Source organism: Salmo salar, chromosome ssa24 (assembly GCF_905237065.1).
Source record: "Salmo salar chromosome ssa24, Ssal_v3.1, whole genome shotgun sequence".
Classification (NCBI taxonomy): Eukaryota; Metazoa; Chordata; class Actinopteri; order Salmoniformes; family Salmonidae; genus Salmo; species Salmo salar.
In genome coordinates this window covers 11,668,960-11,696,182 of record NC_059465.1, presented here as the reverse complement: position 1 = coordinate 11,696,182, position 27,223 = coordinate 11,668,960, and the positions used below count along the sequence as shown (strand labels likewise).

The window sequence follows — 27,223 nt, the reverse complement described above, 5'->3', positions numbered from 1 at the left end:
ATGATTCCATATGTGTTATTTCATAGTTTTGATGTCTTCACTATTATTCTACAAATGTGTCAACTTTTGACTGGTACTATATATATATATATATATATATATATATTGTACCCATAGTCATTACTTGGTTAAATGTTGGTCAATGTTTTGGATTGATAAGCATTCAACACTAAGGTTAATGGACCCTTATGTTCCATCTAGTGGTAATGTATCAGTAAGACATGATGGGGGGGATTGACCTTGGTTGTACATTCAATTAAGTTTTAAAAACTTTTTAGTCATTTAGCAGGAAAGACACTCAGACGCTATTGTCCGGAGCGATTTACAGTAGCGGGTGTATACATTTTGGGTAATGTTTCATACTGGTCCCCCGTGGGAATGGAACCCACAACCCTGGCATTACTAGCGCCATGCTCTACCAACTGAGCCACACGGGAAGACTGCATGGTGACTCTCACACAGCTCACCATAGGGCGTTGTTGTGAACTGAGGAATATTCTTTGAAGAACACACTTCAGATCACTCACAATCCACCAAGTTTATTAGCTAATTTAACGACGAACGCTTGCCACATAATGGACACTGAGTGAAAATGCCCATTGTTTTATTTTGTCTTATCACAGATGCCTGACCTATACCATGTGTTTTTCTCCAGGAGTTCCATGGCAGAGGCCGTGCAGAACCACGTCAGGTCCCTCAACTGGGGTCACCGTGTCCAGCTTCAAGACAAGTGAGTGACTCCTCCTTACCTACAGCCACTTTAGATCATAGATTCTGTTGTCGACTTGAGCAGTGGTTTAAAAATATATATATATTACACATACATACCTGTGTTTTGCAGCCCTTTTTTGTTATGACCTGTTGGTACACAGAGGTTACAGCGGTTCGGGGATAAATAGTAAATAAATTGTACGCAGTGCTCTGACTGAATGGCTACAGGGCTAAACAGGTCTTTCCATGCCTGTATGTTCCCATACTCTCACAACCGACGTATACATTGTGCAACCAAATCTCATATTTATTATACCCAGTTTCATTGAAAACAGATTTTAGCCATCTAGGCTTTACCTATCTCAGCCAAACCCTGTCTTTGCACAAGATCTCCTATGAGTCTTCCTGTTGTGTTTGCGCTGTCATAATGTTGTTTGTGTTCGACAGGGAAGTGAAGTATCTGAACATTAAAGGAAGTCTGGTGGACGAGCACACGGTCAAAGGGTTAACCAGGACAGGAAAAGAGGTAACACTCATTAAAACTGGGAGTTAATGACAACATTTTTAAATGTTCACCGTATCAGTTTTTAAATGAATTGCTGTTTCACACAATTGTAATGAGTATAATTTCAACACTGCCATATTACATTTTTTCCTATTGAAGTTATCATGTCTCTCCCCCTTGTCTGGCAGATTATGCTGACTGCTAAGAATATTGTGATTGCCACTGGGGGGCGGCCAAAGTACCCCACACATGTAAGTATTAACCTCTTTGCTTCTCCCTCTCTCCCGTCTCCATTTGTATGGTGTCCTTGCCCAGTAGACAGCTGCTGATAACACCACAGTGGATCTGGACCTTTTGATGGCGTGGTGGTCAAACATGTCTGTCTCTGGGTGGAGGAGGGAGGCTGTGTCTGGTACTGCGTCCCAAATGCCACCCTAGCTTTTCACTACGTAGTGCACCACATGGGGAACAGGGTGCTGTTTGGGATAACCGATGGGTCTGAGGCCTCCCTCTGTGGTGTAGCACAAGCTGCTGCTCACTGTCTGTTGATAACAAACTAACAAGGACCAAAGATAACCTTCCTCATCTGTCCAACGGAGCTGATCTTTTACCAGAGGCTGTACTGAAAATTGTGTGATTTCAAACGGACAGGTGTTGTCTTGAACTGTTGTATTTCCTGTGTTGTAGATCCCTGGAGCAGTCGAGCACGGCATCACCAGTGATGATATCTTCTGGCTGAAGGAGTCCCCTGGCAAGACGTGAGTGGTACATCCTGCGACTAGGACTGTGGCGGTCATTACATTTTGTCGGCTGGTGATTGTCAAGTAAATAACTGCCGGTCTCGCGGTAATTGACCAGCAATTAACATGAACACATTTAGCATCTCCTTGCTTCCACACACAGCCTACAAGCCACTGATGCAGATCTTTGGAACATCTACATTTTTAAATATCTAATAAATCCATGTAATATAGCCTACACCATCAGAATAAATCCATTATTTATTTTAGAGAACAGAATAGCATACTCTGAGTTGTCCTTATGTTAGGTCCTGATCTGGCTATGCCATATGGCTGTGGGCTACGCTAGTTCATTTAGCAGACAATATTTTCTTTGAGTTCCGTGGCATTATTTTATAGTATGAAGAATACAATTGAACATAGCTGAATAAAACATATTTTCTCCAAACGGTATCTGAGGGAGAGCGTACATGCGGCTATTCTGTGTTCAGCGTTTAACAAAGAAACAGTTCCTCCTATATGCTTAATTTTATATATATATATATATATATATGGAACTGTGTGTGTGTGTGTATATACACACAGTTCCAGTCAAAAGTTTGAACACACCTACTCATTCAAGGGTTTTTCTTTATTTTTACTATTTTCTACTTTGTAGAATAATAGTGAAGACATAAACTATGAAATAAAACATATTGAATCATGTAGTAACCAAGAAAGTGTTAAACAAATCAAAATAGATTTTATATTTTATATTCTTCAAAGTAGCCACCCTTTGCCTTGACAGCTTTGCATGCTCTTGCATTCTCTCAACCAGCTTCATGAGGTAGTCACCTGGAATGTGTTTCAATTAACAGGTGAGCCTTGTTAAAAGTTCATTTGTGGAATTTCTTTCCTCCTTAATGCATTTGAGCCAATCAGTTGTCTTGTGACAAGGTAAGGGTGGTATACAGAAGATAGCCCTATTTGGTAAAAGACCAAGTCCATATTATGTCAAGGACCGCTCAAATAAGCGAAGAGAAACGAAGGTCAGTCAATGCGGACAATTTCAAGAACTTTGAAAGTTAGTTCAAGCACAGTCGCAAAAACCAAGCGCTATGATGAAACTGGCTCTCATGAGGACCGCCCCAGGAAAGGAAGACCTCTGCTATGGAGGATAAGTTCATTAGAGTTACCAGCCTCAGAAATTGCCGCCCAAATAAATGCTTCACAGAGTTCAAGTAACAGACACATCTCAACATCAACTGTTCAGAGGAGACTGCATGAATCAGGCCTTCATGGTTGAATTGCTGCAAAGAAACCACTACTAAAGGACACCAATAAGAAGAGACTTGCTTGGGCCAAGAAACGGACGTTAGACCAGTGGAAATCTGTCCTTTGGTCTGAGTTCCAACCGCTGTGTCTTTTGTGAGACGCATAGTAGGTGAACAGATCTCTGCATGTGTGATTCCCACTGTGAAGCATGGAGGTGTGATGGTGTGGGGGTGCTTTGCTGGTGACACTGTGATGTATTTAGAATTCAAGGCACACTTAACCAGCGTGTCTCCCACAGCATTCTGCAGCGATACGCCATCCCATCTGGTTTGAGCTTAGTAGGACTATCATTTGTTTTTCAACCGGACAATGACCCAACACACCTCCAGGCTGTGTAAGGGCTATTTGACCAAGAAGGAGAGGGATGGAGTGCTGCATCAGATGACCTGGCGTCCACAATCACCCTATCTCAACCCAATTGAGGTGGAGTTGGACCGCAGAGGAAATGAAAAGCAGCCACGTGCTCAGTATATGTGGGAACTCATTCAAGACTGTTGGAAAAGCATTCCTCATGAAGCTGGCTGAGAGAATACCAAGAGTGTGCAAAGCTGTCATCAAGGCAAAGGGTGGCTACTTTGAAGAATTTCAAATATAAAATATTTTTTAATTTGATAACTTTTTTGGTTACTACGTGATTCCATATGTGTTATTCCATGGTTTTGATGTATTTTTCTCCCCAATTTCATCATATCCAATTACGCTCTTGTCTCATCGCAGCAACTCCACAACGGGCTCGGGAGATGCGATGGTGGAGTCATGCATCCTCCAAAACATGACCCGCCAAATCGCGCTCCTTCACACCCGCCTGCTTAACCCGGAAGCCAGCCGCACCAATGTGTCGGAGGAAACGTCGTTCAATTGAAGACCTAAGTCAGCCTTCAGGCGCCTGGCCCGCCACAAGGAGTCGCTAGAGCGTGATGAGCCAAGTAAATCTCCCCCCCGGCCAAATCCACCCCTAACCCGGACGATGCTGGGCCAATTGTGCGCTGCCCTATGGGACTCCCGGTCACGGCCGGTTGTGAAATAGCCTGGGATCGAACCCGGGTCTGTAGTGACACATCAAGCACTGCGATGCAGTGCCTTAGACCAATGTGCCACTCGGGAGACCTAATTTAGAGTTATTTATGCAACTTTAATTGTTACAGACAGGGCTATATGTTTAGATTTTTAATACTTTGTAAGGCTGCATGATGCAATTAATGATGATTGGAAAAAAAGTTGCATGAAAGGCATGAGCTCTGCTTTGTTTTTTGAGCAGGCTGCACAGACTTTATCTGTCTCTCATTCACAATTTGACAAGCACTTGATAATGCCTCGAATTTCTCGGCGGCATCCACCTTGTCTGGTCGTAATGCCCCCTAAAAGAGATCTATGCCTTTTGCAGCCAGTGGCAGTTGTGCCCTTGGGCTGAATATAATAATTATAATTCCCTTCTTCACCTCTCACTCACATGGCTCTCTCTATCTCAATTCTTATTAGCCAATTCCCGTCACGGGTCCTTCTCACAGGCATATCACCTCCGAAGTTGGTTACAAGTGAAGACTACACATGGGGGACGCAACTGCGCACGTCCTTCTTAAAAACTTCTTAAGGATCTAACCCTTTTTTTCAGTTTTCGCCTAAAATGACATACCCAAATCTAACTTGCCTGTAGCTCAGGACCTGAAGCAAGGATATGCATATTGATACCATTTGAAAGGAAACACTTTGAAGTTTGTGGAAATGTGAAATTAATGTAGGAGAATATAACACATATCTGGTAAAAGATAATACAAAGAAAAAAACATGTTTTAATTTTTTTTTAATCTTTGAAATGCAAGAGAAAGGCCACAATGTTTTATTGCAGTCTAGGTGCATTTTATATTTTGGTCTCTAGATGGCAGCAGTGTATTTACAATGTTTTTTAGACTGATCCAATGAACGGTTGTATTACTGTTAAAAAGTCAGCCCAAATGTTCCTAATTGGTTTATTGATACATTATCAAGTACACAACTGTGCACTATCCTCAAACAATGGCATGGTATTCTTTCACTGTAATAGCTACTGTAAATTAGACTGCAGTTTCATTAACGAATTCCGAGGCGCATATTGAATGTTAGAGGAACTGTCCTCATTTACTTTTCGTCAGCCACCAAGATGAGTAAACCTAACGAACAGTAAAAGCACTAGCCTATGTCAATCTACTATCCAACAAAGTACAAGGCTATTTATTCACGTTATAAGCGCAGCAAAGCGCACATGGCAGTACGCTATAAGCGCGAATGTTCCAAAATGCAACAAACTAGCGAGAGAGCACCATTCTCAAAAGTGACCTCTAATATGATTATGCATTATTATAAAGGTGCATATTTATGCTGAAAATTATCTTCCCCACATGAAATTCACACGTCACCAATGTATGCCAGTTAGGCTCTACACTGGTTGTAAAATAGATTAATGGGCTTAATTAGTTATTTGGCCATTTTAGTTGTGATACAAACCTTATCAAAACATATAGGCCTATGGGATAGGATACATGAGGTGTGCGACTATGATTTGAAAAATTCACACACAAATAGGCATGTGCTGTTCCTTACTTTTATTGCACACAAGCTGGGCATCGTTCACAAGTGACACGCTAATATTGTCACCCATCAGACTATTCTTGATTTAATCGTGTCTTTACATATTCTGAATAGAATGTGTGAAATTAGTTTTGATTTAGAATGACTTAACATGCACCTGTCTTGGGGCAGGGGAAAAAAAGACGTAATCTATGCACTTACTGTAAATAGCGAATGGAGGACGCTTTTCCCCGTGGTTCATTTTCATGCCAGCCAGGTAGGCTGTACTCCTGTTGCAAAGCAATGTGCTTAATATTAGGAAAGTTGAGAAATAAATATAGTAGGGCCGAGCGTATAGAAAGCTGATGGGATCCTCTTTTTAATAGAAACTGTCAAAACTCTGTTACTCACGCAATTGCATAGCCTATAGAAATGTTCCGCAACATGGGCTCATGGGCTCTCATGAAGTGTTTGATCTAGTCAATATTGATTAGAGGGACAATGGAGTGCAGAGTACCAGGCAGTTAGCAAGGTTGGTAGACTACTAATGACCATCAGAGCTTGGAGAAGCCTAGTTGCTGTGACTAAACGGTCACATGGAATTTGACTGCGGTCATGACTTGTGACGGCCGATGTTGCGGTAATTCGGTCACCGTAACAGCCCTCTCTGTAACACGCATACCATGCAATACTGTACATCAGCAGTTAACTGTGCCATGTACACAGACACCTCGGTTATAGTGACCCATCCAGGACACAGAGACGCTTCCACTAAGTGTTCTTCTCCTGACTCGGATTAGCTGTGTGTTTCCTGACCTTTGCTGAACACATCTCTAATCCAGCCATTTAAACCCTGTCATCACCTGTCTAATTGGCCTCTCCACACCGTTTCCACTTGGCACAAAATGGAGGTTGAGTCTAATGTTTGTTAATGTAACTGTTCAGTGTGCCACCAGTGTCGAGCTGAGTTATCTGAGTCATCCCCACATCGAAAATCCTTGCTAATATGCAGAATGAAGATTTCTAGATTTCCATCCTCATTGTTTTATCACAACATCTTTGTTTCCCCTTTTCCTCTCCACTTTAGTCAGGTGGCCTAGCGGTGCAGAGTGTTGGGCCAGTAACCAAAAGGTCGCTGGTTTGAATCCCCCACCCGACTAGGTGAAAATCTGTCATTGTTCCCTTGAGCAAGGCACTTAACCCTAATTGCTTCTGTAAATCGTCCTACATAAGAGCGTCTGCTAAATGACTACAATGAACACGGAACAAAAATATAAACGCAACATGTGAAGTGTTGGTCCTATGTTTCTGAGCTGAAATAAAAGATCCCAGACATTTACCATGTGCACATAAAGCTCACACATCCCTGTTAGGGAGCATTTCTCCTTTACCAAGAAAATCCATCCACCTTACAGGTGTGGCATATCACATCCCTGTTAGGGAGCATTTGTCCTTTACCAAGAAAATCCATCCACCTTACAGGTGTGGCATATCACATCCCTGTTAGGGAGCATTTCTCCTTTACCAAGATAATCCATCCACTTTACAGGTGTGGCATATCACATCCCTGTTAGGGAGCATTTCTCCTTTACCAAGATAGTCCATCCACCTGACAGGTGTGGCATATCAAGAAGCTGATTAAACAGTATGATCATTACTCAGGTGTAATTTGTGCTCGGGACAATAAAAGGCCACTAAAATGTGTCGTTTTGTCACACAACACATTGCCATAGACGTCTCAAGTTTTGTGGGAGTGTGCAATTGGCATGCTGACTGCAGGAATGTCCACCAGAGCTGTTTTCAGAAAATGTCATGTTAGTTTGTCCACCATAAGCCACCTCCAAAGTTGTTTTAGAGAATTTGTCAGTACCTCACAACCGCAGACCATGTGTAACCACACCTGCTCAGGACTTCCACGTCTGGCTTCTTTACCTGCTGGATCGTTTGAGACCAGCCTACCTGGACAGCTGATGAAACTGAGGAGTGTTTGTTTGTAATTAAGATCATTTAAGGGGGAAAACTCATTCTGATTGACTGGGTCTGGCTCTACAGTGGGTGGACCTGGCTCCCAAGGGGTGGGCCTTTGCCCACCCATGGCTGTGCCCCTGCCCAGTCATGTGAAATCCATAGATTAGGGCCTAATTTATATATTTAAATTGACTGATTTCCTTCTATGAACTGTAACTCAGTAAAATTGTATTTATATATTTTTTTTCAGTATATATGTACAGTATTTCCCGTGTGCCAAACAAGGCTGTCGTATAGCGTTCTACCACTAGAGGGCGATATGAACTCGTACTGTAGAGTCCATTCTAAGACGATGCCTCTGCGTGTAACGTGTTTCCCTGAACTTTCCTTCCCCTCTTTCAGCATCTTTCCAAAGCAATTATCACAAATATTTGCTCACAGCTTTCTATGGCGCTTTCAAGTGAGTGGAAAGAGCACTTGAGTCCAGGAAACCCTTAATGTGAGTGGGCCTTAGGTAGGGGTGCCTTAGATAGTGGGGCTGTTAGGTAGGGGCCTACTGTTAGTGATATCTGCCCTCAGGCTACTAGCGGTTAGAATTAGCAGGCCCTCCCGTGGCTCTCCTCTCTTCAGACCTATCCCTCGCTACCTAGGAGGAGCCGTGTGTTGACGAGTTGTTGACTAGTTGTTGTGCTGCTCTGCTCTGAGCTGTCAGCTGTGCAGGTGGGGTCTGAGAGGGTGTTTGAGTTGACAGGCTGGCGGAGGTAGTGGATGGCTCCAGGTGAGTGACGAATGCCTCAGCGGGGCTGGAGCACGCTCGCTCACACACTCACACGCATACGAGAGCGCTGAGAAGTGTAGACATGAGTGTAAAATGTTTATTGCCGTATGTAATGCACTGTTTCCATTTTCTAGGATTTTATATTTATTTATTCAATGTTTCCATTCAAAATTAATTCCAGAGCTAAAGCGCAGTGAACCAGGCTTGAAATATGCTGTAGTTTGTCATCCTTTAGAGCAGCTGAGGAAATGAGTCTGTGATGACAAGCTCAAAAGCACCCAGGGAGACAGTTGTAACCCATTGTATCCTTTCTTGCTCTGTAGTCACTACAGTGTGTAAAAGAGTTGAGTTCACATCCTGTATCTTTTGGATTCAGATCAAGTCTGCCGCCAATAGAACTCTCCCCTCTTAGGAACACTTGTGAAAGAGCTCTGTTATTGCAGCAAGCATAGCAGACACGCTAGAGGAGGACACTGATTCACTTATCTCTTGTCTGGACTGCTGAAGACTGCTCCAAGGTTATGAGAGAGACTCGGGCAAATTCTAAACTGCTACAGTCCAGTCCGACATACTCCTACATTCATTAAGGTGACTTTGGATTGGTGTGTGTGGTTAATACACGAGCCCTAAACGTTTGATTGTGTTGTCTTTGTTGTAGGTTTCTCCTTATACTCCTCATCATTCAGCGGAGTCCAGTAACATTTGCAGGGCAGACACTGTATTACTATGTCCTCTCACTGGATCCCAACCCTCCGTAGTTCCTTGATCACAAACCGCCATCCCCTGTTCACGCCTGGATGCAGTGTTTTTGAGACCCACCTGTGAGGCTGTACCTACTGTATGTACATTGAACACCTCCACCCATGCTTTCAGACACCGCCAGCTGGATGAGGGAGAAAGAAAAATCCCAGAGACACTCTGACATGCGATATAACCAAGCATAGACCCAGCCAGGAAAAGGAAATGTGTCGGTGATGAAAGTGTAGAATCAGGTTAAAGCTCCTAGCCTAATCCCTCCCTAAGCCACCTCAAAATGTTGCACTAAGTGCAGATGTGCATTAGGTGGACGTGAGCAGCGGATACTGGCGCTCTCAGCGGTTAGCCCCAGCATGTGGGGGGGCCTCGTCCGGGCCTGTGTGCACCAGGTTCCCTGAGCTGTCAGGGCCAGGGCCAGGGTAGGGAATCCTGAGGTGGGGGAGCCCTGGAGGGGAAGAGGGTGGGCGAAAGATGGAGAGGCTCTCCATGCGGGTGACAGGCATCACTCAGCAGAGGGATGTGTGGACTGAGCCCTGAACACAGAAACATTGCACACCCCATCCCCAGGGATTAGCCTGAATGCTAGCAATTAGCTCCACAAACAACAGTGGAGCTCAGGGCTGGATTAAAGGTGTGATTCACCTGGCCCACACACACCCTGCCAAATCCTCCACCCCCTTGTCTTTTTCTCTGTTATGCATCCCCCCTGCATATCTTTCTCTGCCTGTCTCTCTCTCTCTCTCTCTCTCTCGGTGTCTTGACTTTTTACAATAGTGGGGCCTTCGATGTTCAAACAGCATTTTCATCACTTTTTAATTCAACACATTCAGAGTAAACATTTGTTTCATTTAGCACGGTATTCAAGTTCATTTGAAAGAAAATGTATGAATGAATGTAGTGTATCATATAGAAAATCACATATACATGTACTGTATAACCTCCAACATATACCTGTACTATACACTATATATAAAAAAGTATGTGGACACCCCTTCAAATTAGTGGATTTGGGAATTTCAGCCTCACCCGTTGCTGATATGTGTATACAGCCATGCAATCTCCGTAGACAAACATTGGCAGTGGAATGGCCGTACTGAAGAGGTCAGTGACTTTCAACGTAGCACTGTCATAGGATACCACCTTTCCAACAAGTCAGTTTGTCAAATTTCTTCCCTGCTAGAGCTGCCCTGGTCAACTGAAAGTGCTGTTATTGTGAAGTGGAAACGTCTAGGAGCAACAACGGTTCAGACGCGAAGTGGTAGGCCACACAAGCTCACAGAACGAGACCGCCAAGTGCTGTGGCGCGTAAAAATCGTCTGTCCTCGAGTGCAACACGTTGCCTCTGGAAGCAACGTCAGCACAAGAACTGTTCGTCGGGAGCTTCATGAAATGGGTTTCCATGGCTGAGCAGCTGCACACAAGCATAAGATCACCATGCTCAATGTCAAGCGTCGGCTGGAGTGGTGTAAAGCTCACCGCCATTGCCCTCTGGAGCAGTGGAAATGTTTTCTCCGTGATGAATAATGCTTCACCATCTGACAGTCCAATGGACGAATCTGGGTTTGGCGGATGCCAGGAGAACGCTACCTGCCCCAATGCTTAGTGCCAACTGTAACTTTGGAATAATGAGGAGGAATAATGATCTGGGGCTTTTTTGGGGGGGTTCGAGGCAAGGCCCCTTACTACCCAAAGAAAATAAACGCTACAGCATTCAATGACATTTTAGACGATTCGGTGCTTCCAACTTTGTGGCCACAGTTTGGGGAAGGCCCTTTCCTGTTAGAGCATGACAATGCCCCCGTGCACAAAGCGAGATCCATACAGAAATAGTTTGTTGAGATCGGTGTGGAATAACTTGACCTGCCTGCACAGAGCCCTGACCTCAACCCCATTGAAATCCTTTGGGATGAATTTGAACGCGAGCCAGGCCTAATCGCCCAACATCAGTTCCAGACCTCACTAACGCTCTTGTGGCTAAATGGAAGCAAGTTCCCGCAGCAATGTTCCAACATCTAAAGGAAAGCCTTCCCAGAAGAGTGGAGGCTTTTATAACAGCAAAGGGGGGACCAACTCCATATTAATACCAATGATTTTGGAATGAGATGTTCGACAAGCAGGTGGCCACATACTTTTGGTCATGTAGTGTATAACATCTGACATACACCTGTACTATATAACCTCCAAGAGAAAGCATTTAAATGAAAACGTAAGATTTAATGAATTTCTTTGTTTTTACCTTTCAGACTTGTAGTTGGTGCCAGCTGTATCCTTTTGACTGTGCTTGAACATGAGTCACCGGTTAGACTGTGTAGTGTCAGTGAGTTGTTGTGGAGTATGGTACTTGCCTGGCTCAAATGTTGAAGACAAAAAGTGGTGAATTGCAGTTCGTGGTGACCCCTTCTTCCTAGACTGGGGTCACCTCACAGTCTATCTCTGCCTGTTATGCTCCGGTTTCTCAGTGGTCAAATGTGCTTTAACTAAAGATAGGCAAGGTTCGTCTATGAGAGCATTTGTGTTCTGTTTTCCTGAACACTGGTATGAAGATGTGGCCCTGGAGTGTGCTGGCTTCCTGACCGGTATTGGGCTGGACACCACCGTCATGGTGCGCAGCATCCCCCTCCGAGGCTTTGATCAGGTACTGCTGCTCTTAAGGCATTTTTTTTTTAATAGATTGTACACTATTTCAAATACATGTATTTCTTCATACATGTTTATTATACATTTCAGTCTGTTGGTCAAACTGTAGCCACAATTTAGGTTTCAGAGATATGTAGGAAGTCAAAGTATATCATTTATCACTGTTCTTTTATAGATTTATTTTGTTGTCTTCTGATGATATTGGGGGCTTTACTGTACCAATATAAGTTTGGAATAATACTTCTCCCAATTTGGTGTGCTGGAAAGCTGACTTTGGGCTGTCAACATCCTCTAACGTTTTCCCTCTTGTGTGTGCTGCAGCAAATGGCAGGGCTAGTGACAGACTACATGGAGGCCTATGGCACCAAGTTCTCCTGGAGGAGTGTCCCTAAGAGCGTGGACAAGCTGTCCTCTGGGGCGCTGCAGGTGACCTGGACAGACGAACAGACAGGAAAGGACCAGCGGGACACCTTCGACTCTGTGCTGTGGGCCGTAGGTGAGTGTGTCTGAGGAGGAAGATGTACTAAACGAACTCTCACTGTCAACTGCGTTTATTTTCAGCATACTTAACATGTGTACATTTTTGTATGAACATAAGATTCAACAACTGAGACATAAACTGAACAAGTTCCACAGACATGTGACTAACAGAAATTGAATAATGTGTCCCTTAACGAAGGGGGATCAAAATCAAAAGTAACAGTCAGTATCTGGTGTGGCCACCTAAGTACATTAAGTACTGCAGTGCATCTCCTCCTCATGGACTGCACCAGATTTGCCAGTTCTTGCTGTGAGATGTTACCCCACTCTTCCACCAAGGCACCTGCAAGTTCCCGGACATTTCTGGGGGGAATGGCCCTAGCCCTCACCCTCCGATCCAACAGGTCCCAGACGTGCTCAATGGGATTGAGATCCGGGCTCTTCGCTGGCCATGGCAGAACACTGACATTCCTGTCTTGCAGGAAATCACGCACAGAACGAGCAGTATGGCTGGTGGCATTGTCATGCTGGAGGGTCATGTCAGGATGAGCCTGCAGGAAGGGTACCACATGAGGGAGGAGGATGTCTTCCCTGTAATGCACATCGTTAAGATTGCCTGCAATAACGACAAGCTCAGTCCGATGATGCTGTGACACACCGCCCCAGACCATGACTGACCCTCCACATCTAAATCGATCCAGCTCCAGAGTATAGGCCTCGGTGTAACACTCATTCCTTCGATGATGAACGCGAATCCGACCATCACCCCTGGTGAGACAAAACTGCAACTCGTCAGTGAAGAGCACTTTTTGCCAGTACTGTCTGGTCCAGCGACGGTGGGTTTGTGCCCATAGGAGACGTTGTTGCCGGTGATGTCTGGTGAGGACCTGCATTACAACAGGCCTACAAGCCCTCAGTCCAGCCTCTCTCAGCTTATTGTGGACAGTCTGAGCACTGATGGAGGGATTGTGCGTTCCTGGTGTAACTCGGTCAGTTGTTGCCATCCTGTACCTGTCCCGCAGGTGTGATGTTCGGATGTACCGATCCTGTGCAGGTGTTGTTACACGTGGTCTGCCACTGCGAGGACGATCGGCTGTCCGTCCTGTCTCCCTGTAGCGCTGTCTTAGGCGTCTCACAGTACAGACATTGCAATTTATTGCCCTGGCCACATCTGCAGTCCTCATGCCTCCTTGCAGCATGCCTAAGGCACGTTCACGCAGATGAGCAGGGACCCTGGGCATCTTTCTTTTTGTGTTTTTCCGAGTCAGTAGAAAGGCCTCTTTAGTGTCCTAAGTTTTCAGAACTGTGACCTTAATTGGCTACCTTCTGTAAGCTGTTAGTGTCTTAATGACCGTTCCACAGGTGCATGTTCATTAATTGTTTATGGTTCATTGAACAAGCATGGGAAACAGTGTTTAAACCCTTAACAATGAAGATCTGTGAAGTTATTTGGATTTTTACAAAGAATCTTTGAAAGACAGGGTCCTGAAAAAGGGCCGTTTCTTTTTTTGCTGAGTTTAGTTGTCACACAAATTACTACATTAGGGTACTACTGTTTGGGTACTAAGTCCCTACTATTTTTGTAGTAGCTGCAATCACGTGTGTTAAGTAGGCCACGTAACATACGACTGGCTTTGCAACGACGTATCCTGAGATGCTGTATCAGTGGAAGTACTCGTTGTCCTCCCTTTCCATTTCTTTTATTGTCATCCACAATATAGTGCAGTGTCAGCAAACTGAGAGGGTATCAAGCTCAAAAACAAGGTAATAAAACGTGAGTGATGGAACCACCAGGGGAAGTGTTAATCACCCAGCCCAGCGCTGGGTCCTGGTCCTGGGTTCTGGCTGAGGGGAGCAGGATGCACCCAGCCGCAGGGGGTCACTGCATTCCCTCCTTTGTTCTCCCACGCTGCTCTGGGCTTTCCTGCCCGCCGTGCCAGCCCTGAGGAAACCAGGCTGCCCGGCCGCACCATCTCATCCACCCCGCAGCATCTGCACGGCAAGGCCCTGTCTGCAGCTCTGCGCACCCAACAGACCTCTCTCTCTCGCGCGCCACAGTCCTTTTCTCTCTTTATCGCACCATGTCATTTCTCTCATTCTGCTGACCAGCACAATGGAGGGAACTTCCGCCTGGCTGCCCAGCCAATGTTTATTTGTGTTGAGACGGTCCCAAAGACGATGCGTTTCCCAAAACCTGACCTTACGCCCACGCCGAGTCCCAGCGGTGTGTGGCTCTGCCGTACCAGCCGGGACAGGCTAGGGTGGGTGTCTCTCTCTCTCTGCCTGTGCGTGTGACAGGGACCAGGATATGGGTGACCTTTAGGGAGAGATTACGTTCTTCCCGCCCTGGCAGGTTGCAGCTCTCAGAGAGCTGGGGTTCTCACAATGTGAACATCAAGGCAAACTGTCGATTCTGTCGAGTCACTGCACTCAAAACACCCAGACCTTGAGACTAATGGAAAATTGGCAGCACGAACGATATTTTTCACTGAGTTGTTATATTTTGGTGGATAGACATTCTTCATGGTTGAGATGGTGCAGACAGTGCAGGTCTCATCCTCACATGCACTCTCACCCAGCAGAGGGTAAAGGTTTCCCCAGTGTATGTGGGTTATTGGTTGTAAGAGAAATATGACTTTATACTTACCTGATTGCTAGATTACATTACTACTTTACTGTGTAGGCTACAGTCTATTGCGGCCTTTACCCTGGTGTTGTCGTGCAGGGCAGTGAGGACATCCACTCCTGGGCCTCTCCTTTTGAAGTGTGTCTGTCTGACTGTGGGAGTTATGAGTGGGCCTCTCGCCACTTCCCCAATGTGCCCTTTACACTACAGGTCAGACTGGGTCTGTGCCCTCAGTGGAGCTATAAAAGACTGTGGGTATGTCCTGATTCTCCACCCTTTTCTCAAAGAATGCACTTGCATACTTCCTGTCATGGATTTAACAATGGTGGAAACTCCCTCAAGCCAAGGATTACACTTGCATTGATTAATGCTTGTAAATTAGTGATGGAAAGTGCGCAAGTGCACACTTTGGGAGAAGAGTGGAGAATCAGGACTCAGTGAGCTACTCTGAGGGAGGAATAGGAGGCTGGTGTTGGTGGGGACTGTCTGTTCCAGTCCTGTAGCTATGGCTGCTTCTCCATGATCATCCTTCCCAAGGCCTGTCCTTCCTCAGGACCGCACCCAAGGCCAGGTGGCCAACAGCACAGAGGAGGAAACAGCATATTTCCTCTGGGTGTACAACATAACGCTTCCCTCCCACCTATTTGTGTTACCCCAACCCTTTTCCTCTCAGATTTTGAGGGACACCGAAAGAGGTTGAAGTTTGTGTGATGCTTATGTCTCCATATGAACTGAAATGGTTGGATGTGAAGCCTCTCTGAGAGAAGCCTACTCCCCATACTCAGAAAAGTCTCTCTGAGCCAGAGTGCGGATCCTGACACAATCATATCTCTTATGCTCATTTTAGGCCTTTAATATGCTGCCTTCCCAGAAAAAACTATTTTCCTTATTTTTTTCTCTTGTCTATGTTCACGTGATTGATCTAAAAAGCTGCCATGTGGGCCTAGTTGGTCTCAAGTCGTGCCAGGAAGCTTGTTGTGGCTAATTAGCTGTTGGGTCTTGAGATTTCCTCTGTGTGTTACAACAGTCTTTGTTCAGTGTAGTCCTATCAGGCCTGCCTGTCATTGGCTGTCATTACCCCTGTGTGTGGCTCCACACTCACTGAAGGCTCTTATCAGCAGAACCTCTTGTTGTTGTGTCCACGCCACACAATGGAACAGTGGCACTCCAACAGTCTCCAATCCTAGATGGAGAAACCCAGTTAAGCAAGAAAGGCAAGTCATGAGTGGCTGTAGTATCCGAGTCTATACATGGAGAGAACAGAGTGGATACTGGTATAAGATAGTCCTCCTGACTCCTGGTAGAAATGAGCTGGGGTTTGGTACGGTGGGGCAAGACCTCTTAAGAACCAACTTTTTGTAAACACAACTCATGCTAGAATGTCCAACTATGCACTGTCTCTTAGCAAGGTATGCATGCAGTGTGCTCTCTCACTGGTGTGTGTGTGTATATATGTTTATTTATTTATTTTATATACACACTTTGAGAAAGGCAGTCATGACAGGTAGAGATCCCTGTGTTAGACCTAATCTGCGTAGTTGAACACTGGTGGCTCTGCATGGTCCTGCTAGCCTAGTTCAGGTAAACCGCTGCTTTGAGCCATACTGCCTGTCTCTCTACCACCCGTGCTGCGGTAATGGACAGGTCCCTCGGCCCTCCCAGGTCTGGCTGCAGCGGAGGAAGTTGTTCCTCGGCTCCAGCCAGGAAAAGGGTCTTGGGGGGGGTTTGTTATTCTTGTTGTCCGATAGCATCTACGTTTTACTCGGGTACCTCCTAGGCCCTGCCGAGAAGCGGGGTTATTGTGTTACCCAGGCAGGGAGTGAGAAGGTGGGGAGGAGAGGGGGGAGGAGAGGGAGGCACAGAGTCTCAACCAGGTCCCGGGCCGGGCTGCAGGGGTGCTTGGTGCTCACCATCGCCATGGAGATGGGGCGACGAGATGGGCAAGCGTTGACAGCATCAGTCAACCGTACCCCAGGAAGTAGCAGAAATGACAACCAGCGCCCCAGGTGGCTGACGGGATGCCTTCCTATCCCCTGCCAAAAGACAAGCCTCCATCGCTCCAACATCTCCTCCTCCTCACAGCTGTGCAGATGTTTTTTCTACTAGCTGGAGAAGATTTGCCTTACTTTCTGTTGGATGGAGAGTCTTAGGACATGCCTTTAACTTATACCCTTAGCGTGCCAACTCAATGGTATGTGTTATGAACACTGAGCAGCAGTTGTTGTTTTCTAAGAATCTTAAGATTCCCATAACCTCCCCTCTCTCTCTTAATGTGTAACATAATATAGAGTTTCTGACTGTGTTTTCCTCCATTTTGACCATAGGCAGAGCCCCTGAAACCAAAACTCTCGGCCTGGAGAAAGTTGGCGTCAAGCTCAACAAAGAGTCAGGGAAAATACTTGTGGCTGCTGACGAATCCACATCTGTGCCGAACATCTACGCTTTCGGCGATATCGGCGAGGTAGGTGTTGATCATGTCTGTCATCCTCTCAGTGTACCCACCCAGCCTTAAAACACCAACGTGAACCTCTCCAGGAATGTATGGAAGACTGAAATGAATAGGCCTACCAAGGTGACGCTTTATACAAGAAACCATTTGGTATGCAAACAGTTCAAGTGATACCGTAGTTCACTGGGCATCATCGAATGTCATCATTTTAGATGTAGCCTATCTTTCCAATTCATTTGATATTGAAGCATATGGCTGGAGCTACACAGCAGATGGCGTGGGACAAGGACTCCTCTCAAACTGCTCAATCACAATACTCTTTCTCCATGTATCAAATGTCAGTCCTGTCTTTTTAACGCGACCAGCTGTGGATTTCCTAACTTCAACAGGCCTCTTCAGACGGTTAGATTGACACGAGCGTTTGATGAGTCACTCTTAGCCCTGATGCCTGTCATCTTTTCACATACTGGGAGACTTTTTTAAAAAGGGGATGGATTGATATTTAAGTATGTCCAAACAGAGCACCTTTTTGTTTTGAGACATTGAAGAACACCTGTGGACTGCCAAGAAATGCATTACAATGACGCAGACCCAAGTGGTGTGTAAACACAGTTACCGAAATACCACCACACACACACACACACACACACACACACACACACACACACACACACACACACATACACACACACACACCTCCTGCGCCGGAGGAGCTGTCTTAGAAAACAGGATGTTCAGCAGTCGTGCTAATCAAACAGGTTGCTCATGACTTAAAGGGATACTTGGGGATTTTGGCAATAAGGCCCTTTATCTACTTCCATGGAGCCTACTAGGTACCATAGACTTCCAGTCATTGCGCTAACGCTAGTTAGCATTGGCTCACGAAACTACCTCTGACTTCCTTCGTACTGGACACAGAGACATTAAAAAAAAAAGCTGTCCACAAGTTAATCCGACTCTGGGGAAAGTAGATAAAGGGCATCATTGCCAAAATCCCGAAGTATCCCTTTAACAAGCTTTCAGAAAGAATTCACCCTGCAGCTCTGCCCCTTCCTGTATTGTTAAACTGTTGTGAGTAGGCCTTTACACTTGTACCCGTATACCTGTTGAAAATGGCAGCCTTGGGCACTGATAAGCTCCTAAATTGGTACGCATTGGCAGTACAGTAACCTGCTCTGTTTGACGTCAGAGCTCAGTGTCTCTGCTTCACAGCGCTGTATGGGTTTTGACTGACAGCCGTTCGGAACATGAGCACCGCGCGCGACAAGAACTTACCCCCATCCCTCCTGCTAATTGTGCAACTTTTGCAAATGTTTTGTTGTCTGAGTGAGGGAAACGCTGTAAATTACGAGGACTCGATGTATTTTGAAAGATGAGACGTTGAGGATTACAATAAAGACCGCTTTGATGTCATTCAAGCAAACCAAACACCCTTGAGTCCAAATGTGCAATTCCCACGAGTGTAAGGGGTTAACAGTCAGTTGGGTCGAGTGGGGAAATTCTTTGAGGATACAAAAGCGATGTTTGTTTTTCAGTGTGCAAGGCAGTTAAGAAACCTTTATTAGTCAATGCCATTGTCATGGATGTGTGTTCAAGCCAGAGGCTACAGGTTAGTCTACACAGTAACTCACAGGCACAACTGTCCCCTCTCTCTCTCTATATAGCCAAAGGGCCTGTGTTAAGGAGGTGCTCTCTGTGTGTTTGTGTGCGTAGCCTGCATGCATACATTTAAGCGCATTTGCATGCATACGCACTTTGTCGGCTTCCCTCTGTCTGCTCTCTCTGTTTGTCTGTCTGCTCTCTCTGTTTATCTGTCTGTCTGTCTGTCTCTCCGTTTTCTCATGTCACTCATTAGCGTTGTTGTGTGTTTCCAGGGTCGTCCTGAGTTGACCCCCACAGCCATTAAGGCAGGGAAGCTCCTCGCCCGCAGGCTCGCAGGCCAGACCAATGAGCTAATGAACTACGACAACGTGAGTAGACACACACACACTACTCCTATGCCCCCCCCACCCCCACCCCCCCCCCCAATCTCTCTACAGCTTGTCTGTATGCGGCGTTTGATGTCTTTGTTTTATGCTTGTGTTTTAAGTGTTAAATCAGCTCCACTTCTGTGAATTTTGGTTTTAATGCCTAGTCGTTGTTTTCCCTGGATTATGCAGCCTGGTCTGACTCATGGGGTTTTAATGGGACACACTGCACGTCTTCTGCACCTCTTCTACATTTTAATTCCGAAACCATTAGTAATGGTACTTATTGCTTAAATGCTTATTTTGTGCTCTAGTTGCGTCTTTGTTCCTTTTTTTGTGGTCTTTTGTAGCATTGTTATATTACCACTTTATTTCACTCCCAATGGTAGATGGTCCCGTGTGGCTCAGTTGGTAGAGCATGGTGTTTGCAACGCCAGGGTTGTGGGTTCGATTCCCATGGGGGACCAGTACGGAGAAAATAATGTGTGAAATGTATGCATTCACTACTGTAAGTCGCTCTGGATAAGAGCGTCTGCTAAATGACTAAAATGTAAATGTAGGAGATGCAGTAGATTACCACTTTATTTTACTCCCAATGGTAGATGGTTGGAGGTAGATTAGATTACCACTTTATTTTACTCCCAATGGTAGATGGTTGGAGATACAGTAGATTAGATTACCACTTTATTTTACTCCCAATGGTGGGAGATGGAGTAGAGGTGATGTGACCGGCCTGTAGTATGGGTCTGCCTATCTACAGTATCCTGCTATAATATGACTTTGTTTGCCTTGACTTGTTTCTTGTGTCCTTGACTTGTTTCTTGTGTTGTTTCTTGTGTCCTTGACTTGTTTCTTGTGTCCTTGACTTGTTTCTTGTGTCCTTGACTTGTTTCTTGTGTCCTTGCCTTGTTTCTTGTGTTGTTTCTTGTGTCCTTGACTTGTTTCTTGTGTCCTTGACTTGTTTCTTGTGTCCTTGACTTGTTTCTTGTGTCCTTGACTTGTTTCTTGTGTCCTTGACTTGTTTCTTGTGTCCTTGACTTGTTTCTTGTGTCCTTGACTTGTTTCTTGTGTCCTTGACTTGTTTCTTGTGTCCTTGACTTTCTGTCTGTCGGGTTAGGTTGCCACCCGACTGGAGAGTTGCTGTGTGGCCTGTCTATCCTCATGTAACATGATGTAACAAGACTTTATGTGCCTTCTGATTGGTTGTGTCCCTAGGTTGCCACCACAGTGTTCACCCCTCTGGAGTATGGCTGTGTGGGCCTATCAGAGGAGGAGGCTGAGGGCAGACATGGGAAGGACTCCATAGAGGTACAGTAGACCTAAACCACTAACATTATAGCTAGCTGATTTTCAAACTGAATGGAGGTCTGCCGAGCTATTCTGGGAAAGCTTTCAGTTCTTAAAGGATTGTGAATCCTGGTGTGCCTCTGTCTACTGCTTTATACATTTGTGAAATAGAAAGTGGTGTGATTGCGTGTGTGTATAATTGCGTGCGTGCCTCTCGCTCCGTGTGTGTGTACAGAGTGCCTCTCGTTCCGTGTGTACAGAGTGCCTCTCGCTCCGTGTGTGTGTGTGTGTGTGTACAGAGTGCCTCTCGCTCCGTGTGTGTGTGTGTGTGTACAGAGTGCCTCTCGCTGTGTGTGTGTGTGTGTGTGCGTGCAGAGTGCCAGCTGCTAACACCTGTGTCCAGAGCGCCCCGGCTTGTTGTAGAGCGAGGTGTAGCTCCACTGTGTGATTGACAGGTGAGCAGAGGGCCTGATTGACGTGTGTATCAGGTGCTGACAGGCGTTGTGATCTAAAGCACCGCAGCAGGAGAGGTGCACCATGGGTCCTGACAGCTGCCTGTGTGCATGGCCCGTCCGGCGACTTGTATCGGCACGTTCGCTGGCTCCATATAAAACACACACCGTGAAACCAGGGTCTGAAATGTACCTTTTTTTTTTTTTTAATTGAGCAAAGTGTTGTGAGAACAGTTTTGTAATACCAGATTCATAGTGAACGATCTGAGATCCAGGGCCTACTTTCACACGAGCAAGTATTGTAAAATACTATACATTGTTGGTGGACTAATGGTCATGTATCCCTCTGTTGTTCTCTGTCTAGGTGTACCATGCCTTCTACAAGCCTCTGGAGTTCACTGTGGCTGAGAGAGATGCCAGCCAGTGTTACATAAAGGTCAGAACAAGCCCTCACAGTAGGGTTGAAAAATTCCCAGGTATTCCAGAAATCCCGGTTGGAGTATTCCCGTATTTTCTGCTTATTCCCTCCTGATTCCAGGAGATTTTCAACCGTGATTTCTGGAAAACCTGTGAATTTTGGCAAAGTTGCAGCCTTACCTCCTTATGTTGCATCTGAAGTGTAGCCTGGAGGTTTAGAGGGTGTAACGTTGCTTCTCTCACCGCCTAAGGTGGTGTGTAAGCGGGGTGGAGACCAGAGAATCCTCGGCCTGCACTTCACTGGCCCCAACGCTGGAGAAGTTACCCAGGGCTTTGCTATGGGCTTCCAGTAAGTCAACCACTCTGCTTGATGGAGTTAGATAGGTACTCATAGTAGATCATACAGATGTTGTAGGGTTGTGGTTAGTTTAAGAAATTGCTAAACTGCTTTTAAAAAATTATTTTGGCTCTAATGTATAGTTCTCATACTAACATATGTTAGTTCTGTAGGTTCATTCATTCATCTAAAATGAATGGATGCCATGTACGTTGTAAATTCTAGATATAGGTGAGTATATACGTGACAAGATGAGCCTTTATCAGTGCAGCAGAGATACTACACTGAACAAAAATATAAACGCAACATGTAAAGTGTTGGTCCTGTGTTTCATGAACGGAAATCATTTTCCATACGAGCAAAAAGCTTATTTCTCTCGAATGTTGTGCACAAATTTGTTTACTTCCCTGTTAGTGAGCATTTCTCCTTTGCCAAAATAATTAATACACCTGACAGGTGTGGCATATTAAGAAGCTGATTAAACAGCATGATCATTACACAGGTGCACCTTGTGCTGGAGACGTTAAAAGGCCACTCTAAAATGTGCAGTTTTGTCACACAACAAATGCCACAGATGTTTCAAGTTTTGCGGGAGCATGCAATTGGCATTGCTGAGGAGTATTTCTGTCTGTTATAAAGCCCTTTTGTGGGGAGTAACTCATTATGATTGGCTGGGCCTGGCTCCCCAGTGGGTGGGCCTATGCCCTCCTAGGCCCACCCATGGCTGCACCCCTGCCCAGTCATGTGAAATCCATAGATTTGGGCCTAATGAATTTATTTCAATTGACTGATTTCCTCAATTGACTGTAACTCAGTAAAATCTTTGAAATTGTTGCATGTTGCGTTTTATATTTTTGTTCAGTATAGTAAGAGAAACCTAAAGATTGGACAATGGGTGGTGCTGTCAGGACAGGAGTCGGTTGTATGAATGAAGTCTCCGTGTCTCTGTCTCTCTCCAGATGCGGGGCCACCCTCACTCACCTGAAGGAGACCGTGGGGATCCACCCCACTTGTGCCGAGGAGCTGACCAAAGTCAACGTCAGCAAGCGCTCAGGGCTGGACGCCACGGTTACCGGCTGCTGAGGTTAAGCACCCCCTTCTCTGAACACACCTGAGCACACGGGAAGGAACCTCCTCGTAGAGACAGGGAATGTGTCCCTAATGTCACCCTCCTCCCTATGTAGTGCACTACGTTCAACCAGGGCCCATAGGGCTCTGGTCAAAAGTAGTGCACTAGAAAGGCATTATGGTCCCATTAGAGACGCATACAGGGAAGTAATTGTAATGCATATATATAGCTCTGGTTGCAACACTTGTCTCCTAGCCACCTCATAACGGTCCATGTAAAACCTGTAGAAGCACGCTCTGCTTTCCCTGACATCCCAGTTCCTCTGGATTTCAGGTCTCCACTCCGTCTTATCATTGCAGGGTCCTCCAGGTCATGACTGCAATGCCAAATCTAGGTAAAGCTAGATCTGTGTCAGGTTTGACTAGTGGTCACATTAACCAGGCCATGGTTACCCAATGTAGCCCCTTAATGTATGTAGTATGTCCCCTTCTCCCTCTGAAAGCCATAAGGAGTTCTAGACCCACGTTCGTGAAAACGTCCAGACACAAGCAGCATCCTTTAAATAAACTGGCTCATAAATCAGAATTAGGACCCATTCCAGTTTGTTGAAAAATAACTGTATAAGAGAGAGAAAGCTGGGCAACTAATGTTTCTGAAATATATTCAGAAAATATTGTTGTTTCTCCTCCTGTTCTTCCTGTCCATTAGTCTTGAAAGTGACATATGCGTTGCCCGGGTGACACTGATGGATGGGCCAAGGGCCGTCGCCGCGGTGACACTACCCGTTTCCCATGGACACACACAAACAGTCGGCGGGCAGGCTGTCAGTCAGAGAGGTGCAGAGCAGCACAGGGCCCGGTCTGGGCCAGAGTGCAGAGCCCTTGATTAGGCCTCCACTCATTCCAGCACTCTGCTCTCCCCCCCCCCTCTCACCTCCCCTCAACCCCAATGCACAAAGGAATACAGTGGGACTACAATAACAACCTCTGTCAGTCTGTGTGTGGGGACGCCTTGGCCAGCAACCTCTGGCAACCCAATCCCTCTACGGGAGAGAAACTACCTGGGCCACAGTGGTGGCAGTACCAAATGCTGCCTAAAGGTGGCGGTATTGCCCTCTTATTTTCTTTGAATAACTTGCCAGTAAAGAAATGATAGGGTAGTGAAGTCAGTGTATAATGAATAAGCCCTGGCACATTCACGGTGCACATTGGAATCTTTTAATCCTTATTTGAGATGTCTGTTATGTTATGAATGTGGAGACCATAGAGGCATTTGCAGCGCTAACTGATAAAATTGTGTATTTACACGGCTGGCAGTTTAGCCCACAAAGTCATCACCCTCTGAGATAAGGCGGTTTGTTTATTTCACTTAACTGCCATTATACTATTGTGATTTTTACCAGTCACATAAATGATGTCGTACTATTTAAGTCTTCAAACATGTCAAGTACACTATTCCACACCAGTCCACTCTTCACCCAATCATCCTTTCCTACACGTCCTGAAAGCAGAGAACTATGCAGTGCTGGACTGAGCTGGACAGGTCATGCAGTGCAGTTTGAGTGGAATGGGGAACGGTGGAGCTGAGGGGAGCTAAGAGCAGGGCACTGGGCTGGTTTATTTGTGTTTGAACTCTAATCTGCCTGGCCTGATTAATGATCCTGATGAGGGGAGTGACAGCGCACTGCTCAGGATGATGGAGGGAGGGGAGAGAGGAGAGCAACAGCGCTACCAGGTTTATTTGGACCTGGGGTTGAGGGAGGGAGAGCGAGGGATGCAGCCAGACCAGGGGAAGAGGGGGATGGAGAGGTGTAGAAGGAAGGGGCGATTCCTGTGTGCTCCGTTCAGGGACGGGGTGCTGACTGAAGGACCCTGACCCCCCCCCGCTCGGCAGGAACAGCTTGACTCCATCACCCACTACACATGCTGAGGCTGGGACCATCCAACACACACTGCCTGGGTGTATTTAGCCAGGCAAATGAGTATATGTCTCATCTTAACGAGGCACTCACTCCAGAGAGCAGGCTGCTACTGCTGCTGCTGGGCTCAAGGCAAAGTTGTTGATCCCATCTAACAGTAAGTTCCTGTATTTTCTGCATGAAGCTGCCCAAACGCACAAGTCAGAATCATATTTACGACTGAAACATTGATTTGTTATTGTATTGTTTGAAGTGTCTCTGTTAATTGTTGTTGATAGACAAAAGTGCCTTGGGCTTAAATGGGAGCGCAGAATCAGCCTCAGCCTTGCAGAATGTAATGCTTAGTTCCTCACAGGGGTCAGGGTTCAACTTTCAGGTCGCCAGCTAATGATAACTTGCGCTGAAACCCACAACTTGGGGAGGGCATGTCTGATGACACCTGGCGACCAACATTAGTTACTGTAAATAGAGTAGCCTAATTCACAATGAAGCTTTGTATTGCATTATTTATATGTAAAGAAGGAATAATATATGAGAATGCACTGATGTCTTCCATTAAAATAATGTCCTCTGTTTCACTGGGCCTGCCTTTTTGTCTGTGTCTGTTGCATGGGTGTCTCCATCTGTGTGTGTCTGTGGCTCGATGATTGTTAGTTAAGCTCTGCGTCGGAGGCTGTGCGGTGTAGTGCAGCCCTGTCACTCAACCCTCTGGACCAACAATGGCACAAATTCCTCTGTTTGTTTGGTTAAGGACCGGGCTCTCACAAACCCAGAAAGTCCTTAGAATCCCCAAGCAGCTTCACCCCTGAACTGAGGCCCGTGTCACTCTGAAATCTACCGTCAGACCACTAGCAATGAAGTTCATTGCGTGGCCCTTGAGTAATAGTGAACAGCAAAAGGCTTTGTGTTTTTTGTTTCCCTCCAAAAATAGAAGGAACTGGTTGTGACAAACAGGTTAAATCCAGCTTGGTAGCACACTTAGAACAAGGTAAACATGTCAAGGTGCGTTCAGGGCATATTTTCAGTCTTAATCCGGCCCATTGAAGGTTGACCGTCTTAACTGTGAGTCGTCATTCACAGGGCCATTGTGACTTTAGTCCCTGAGCCCTTACAGCCAACTCTGGGAGCGCAGACATCCACAGACACCAATGACACATACGAAAGGTACGCAGCCCCACGGCTGGGCCCAAAGCCCTGGGAGGAAGACGAGGGTGAGGAAGGAGACAAAAGCCTGTCTTGTGTAAACATTTGCGGGAAAATTACGCTGGAAACAAAAAAGGCTAAAACAGGCGAGGATTATCCCTCAGAAATGAATAGGGGCAAAACATTTTTTTAGGTAACCTTAATTTGACTTGGCAAGTCAGTTAAGAACAAATTCTTATTTACAATGACGGCCAAACCCGGACGACGCTGGGCCAGTTGTGCGCCGTCCTATGGGACTCCCAATCACGGCCTGGATTCGAACCAGGGAATGTAGTGACGCCTCTTGCAGTGCCTTAGACCGCTGCACCACTCGGGAGCCCACATTTAAAGCTGGAATCCTTAATGGTGAAATAGCTACGTCCGTTTGCGATATTACCACAAAGACAACAGTGAGCAATGTTTTTTTTACCCTCGGAGATCATTGCACGTGTGATAGAAGAGCACACAAATTTTTGACCATGCTGTGTGACGCTCCTCAGCTCAGCAACATAAACAATAATGGTGGTGGGGGCAGCCAGTGGCACTGTTTCCTCCTACTATGGATTCCGTCTTTAAATGTATTTGGGTACACCTTCCCATTCTAATTCAACTAATAAATATTATTTACTATAGTGATATGATTAATCATTTTGCTTTCAATATTGTTTCCCTTCAATTAAACTGACTAACACCAAGTGAAACTTTGGGTTTAGACACACCAAATGATCAATGGAATCCTCAAATGTATGACATACTTAAAGGGTGTGATTAGCTAATAAGTGTATTAATATAGACCCTACCCCTGATCAGTTTGCCACTGGAGAAAATGCTCAAGGTATATCTTTGAAATCAGTGATTTTCATGGCGGTAACACCAATGACATAAAACTGAGGGATACACATTATACTAGTAGAAAATATATTTTAATAGCCTTTGTTTTTATTGATATATACTTTTGTTCACTGTCTAGCATTAAAAATAATAGATATCTCTCAATCCCCAAAACTACACCTCCACACATCACCAGTGGGGCAAGCCAATTTGCTAGCCCCCAGTAGTTTCTACAATGCGTACAAATCGATGTTT

At 45.6% G+C, this 27,223-nt stretch overlaps 1 protein-coding gene across 1 annotated transcript in view; it reads left to right on the top strand.

The window, feature by feature from the left end:
- The window catches only part of txnrd2.2 (thioredoxin reductase 2, tandem duplicate 2), a 29,165-nt gene extending 3,627 nt beyond the window's left edge, over positions 1-25,538 (top strand). Inside the window, exons 5-17 of the mRNA XM_014170918.2 lie at positions 656-730; positions 1,159-1,237; positions 1,405-1,467; positions 1,904-1,974; positions 11,560-11,579; positions 11,860-11,951; positions 12,275-12,449; positions 17,384-17,520; positions 19,383-19,478; positions 20,691-20,783; positions 21,579-21,650; positions 21,883-21,980; positions 22,928-25,538. Of these exons, the coding sequence (XP_014026393.1) occupies positions 656-730; positions 1,159-1,237; positions 1,405-1,467; positions 1,904-1,974; positions 11,560-11,579; positions 11,860-11,951; positions 12,275-12,449; positions 17,384-17,520; positions 19,383-19,478; positions 20,691-20,783; positions 21,579-21,650; positions 21,883-21,980; positions 22,928-23,051 (1,195 nt within the window). The 3' untranslated portion in view covers positions 23,052-25,538. The remainder of the gene's footprint in view (positions 1-655; positions 731-1,158; positions 1,238-1,404; positions 1,468-1,903; positions 1,975-11,559; positions 11,580-11,859; positions 11,952-12,274; positions 12,450-17,383; positions 17,521-19,382; positions 19,479-20,690; positions 20,784-21,578; positions 21,651-21,882; positions 21,981-22,927) is intronic.
- The last annotated feature ends 1,685 nt before the right edge of the window (positions 25,539-27,223 follow it).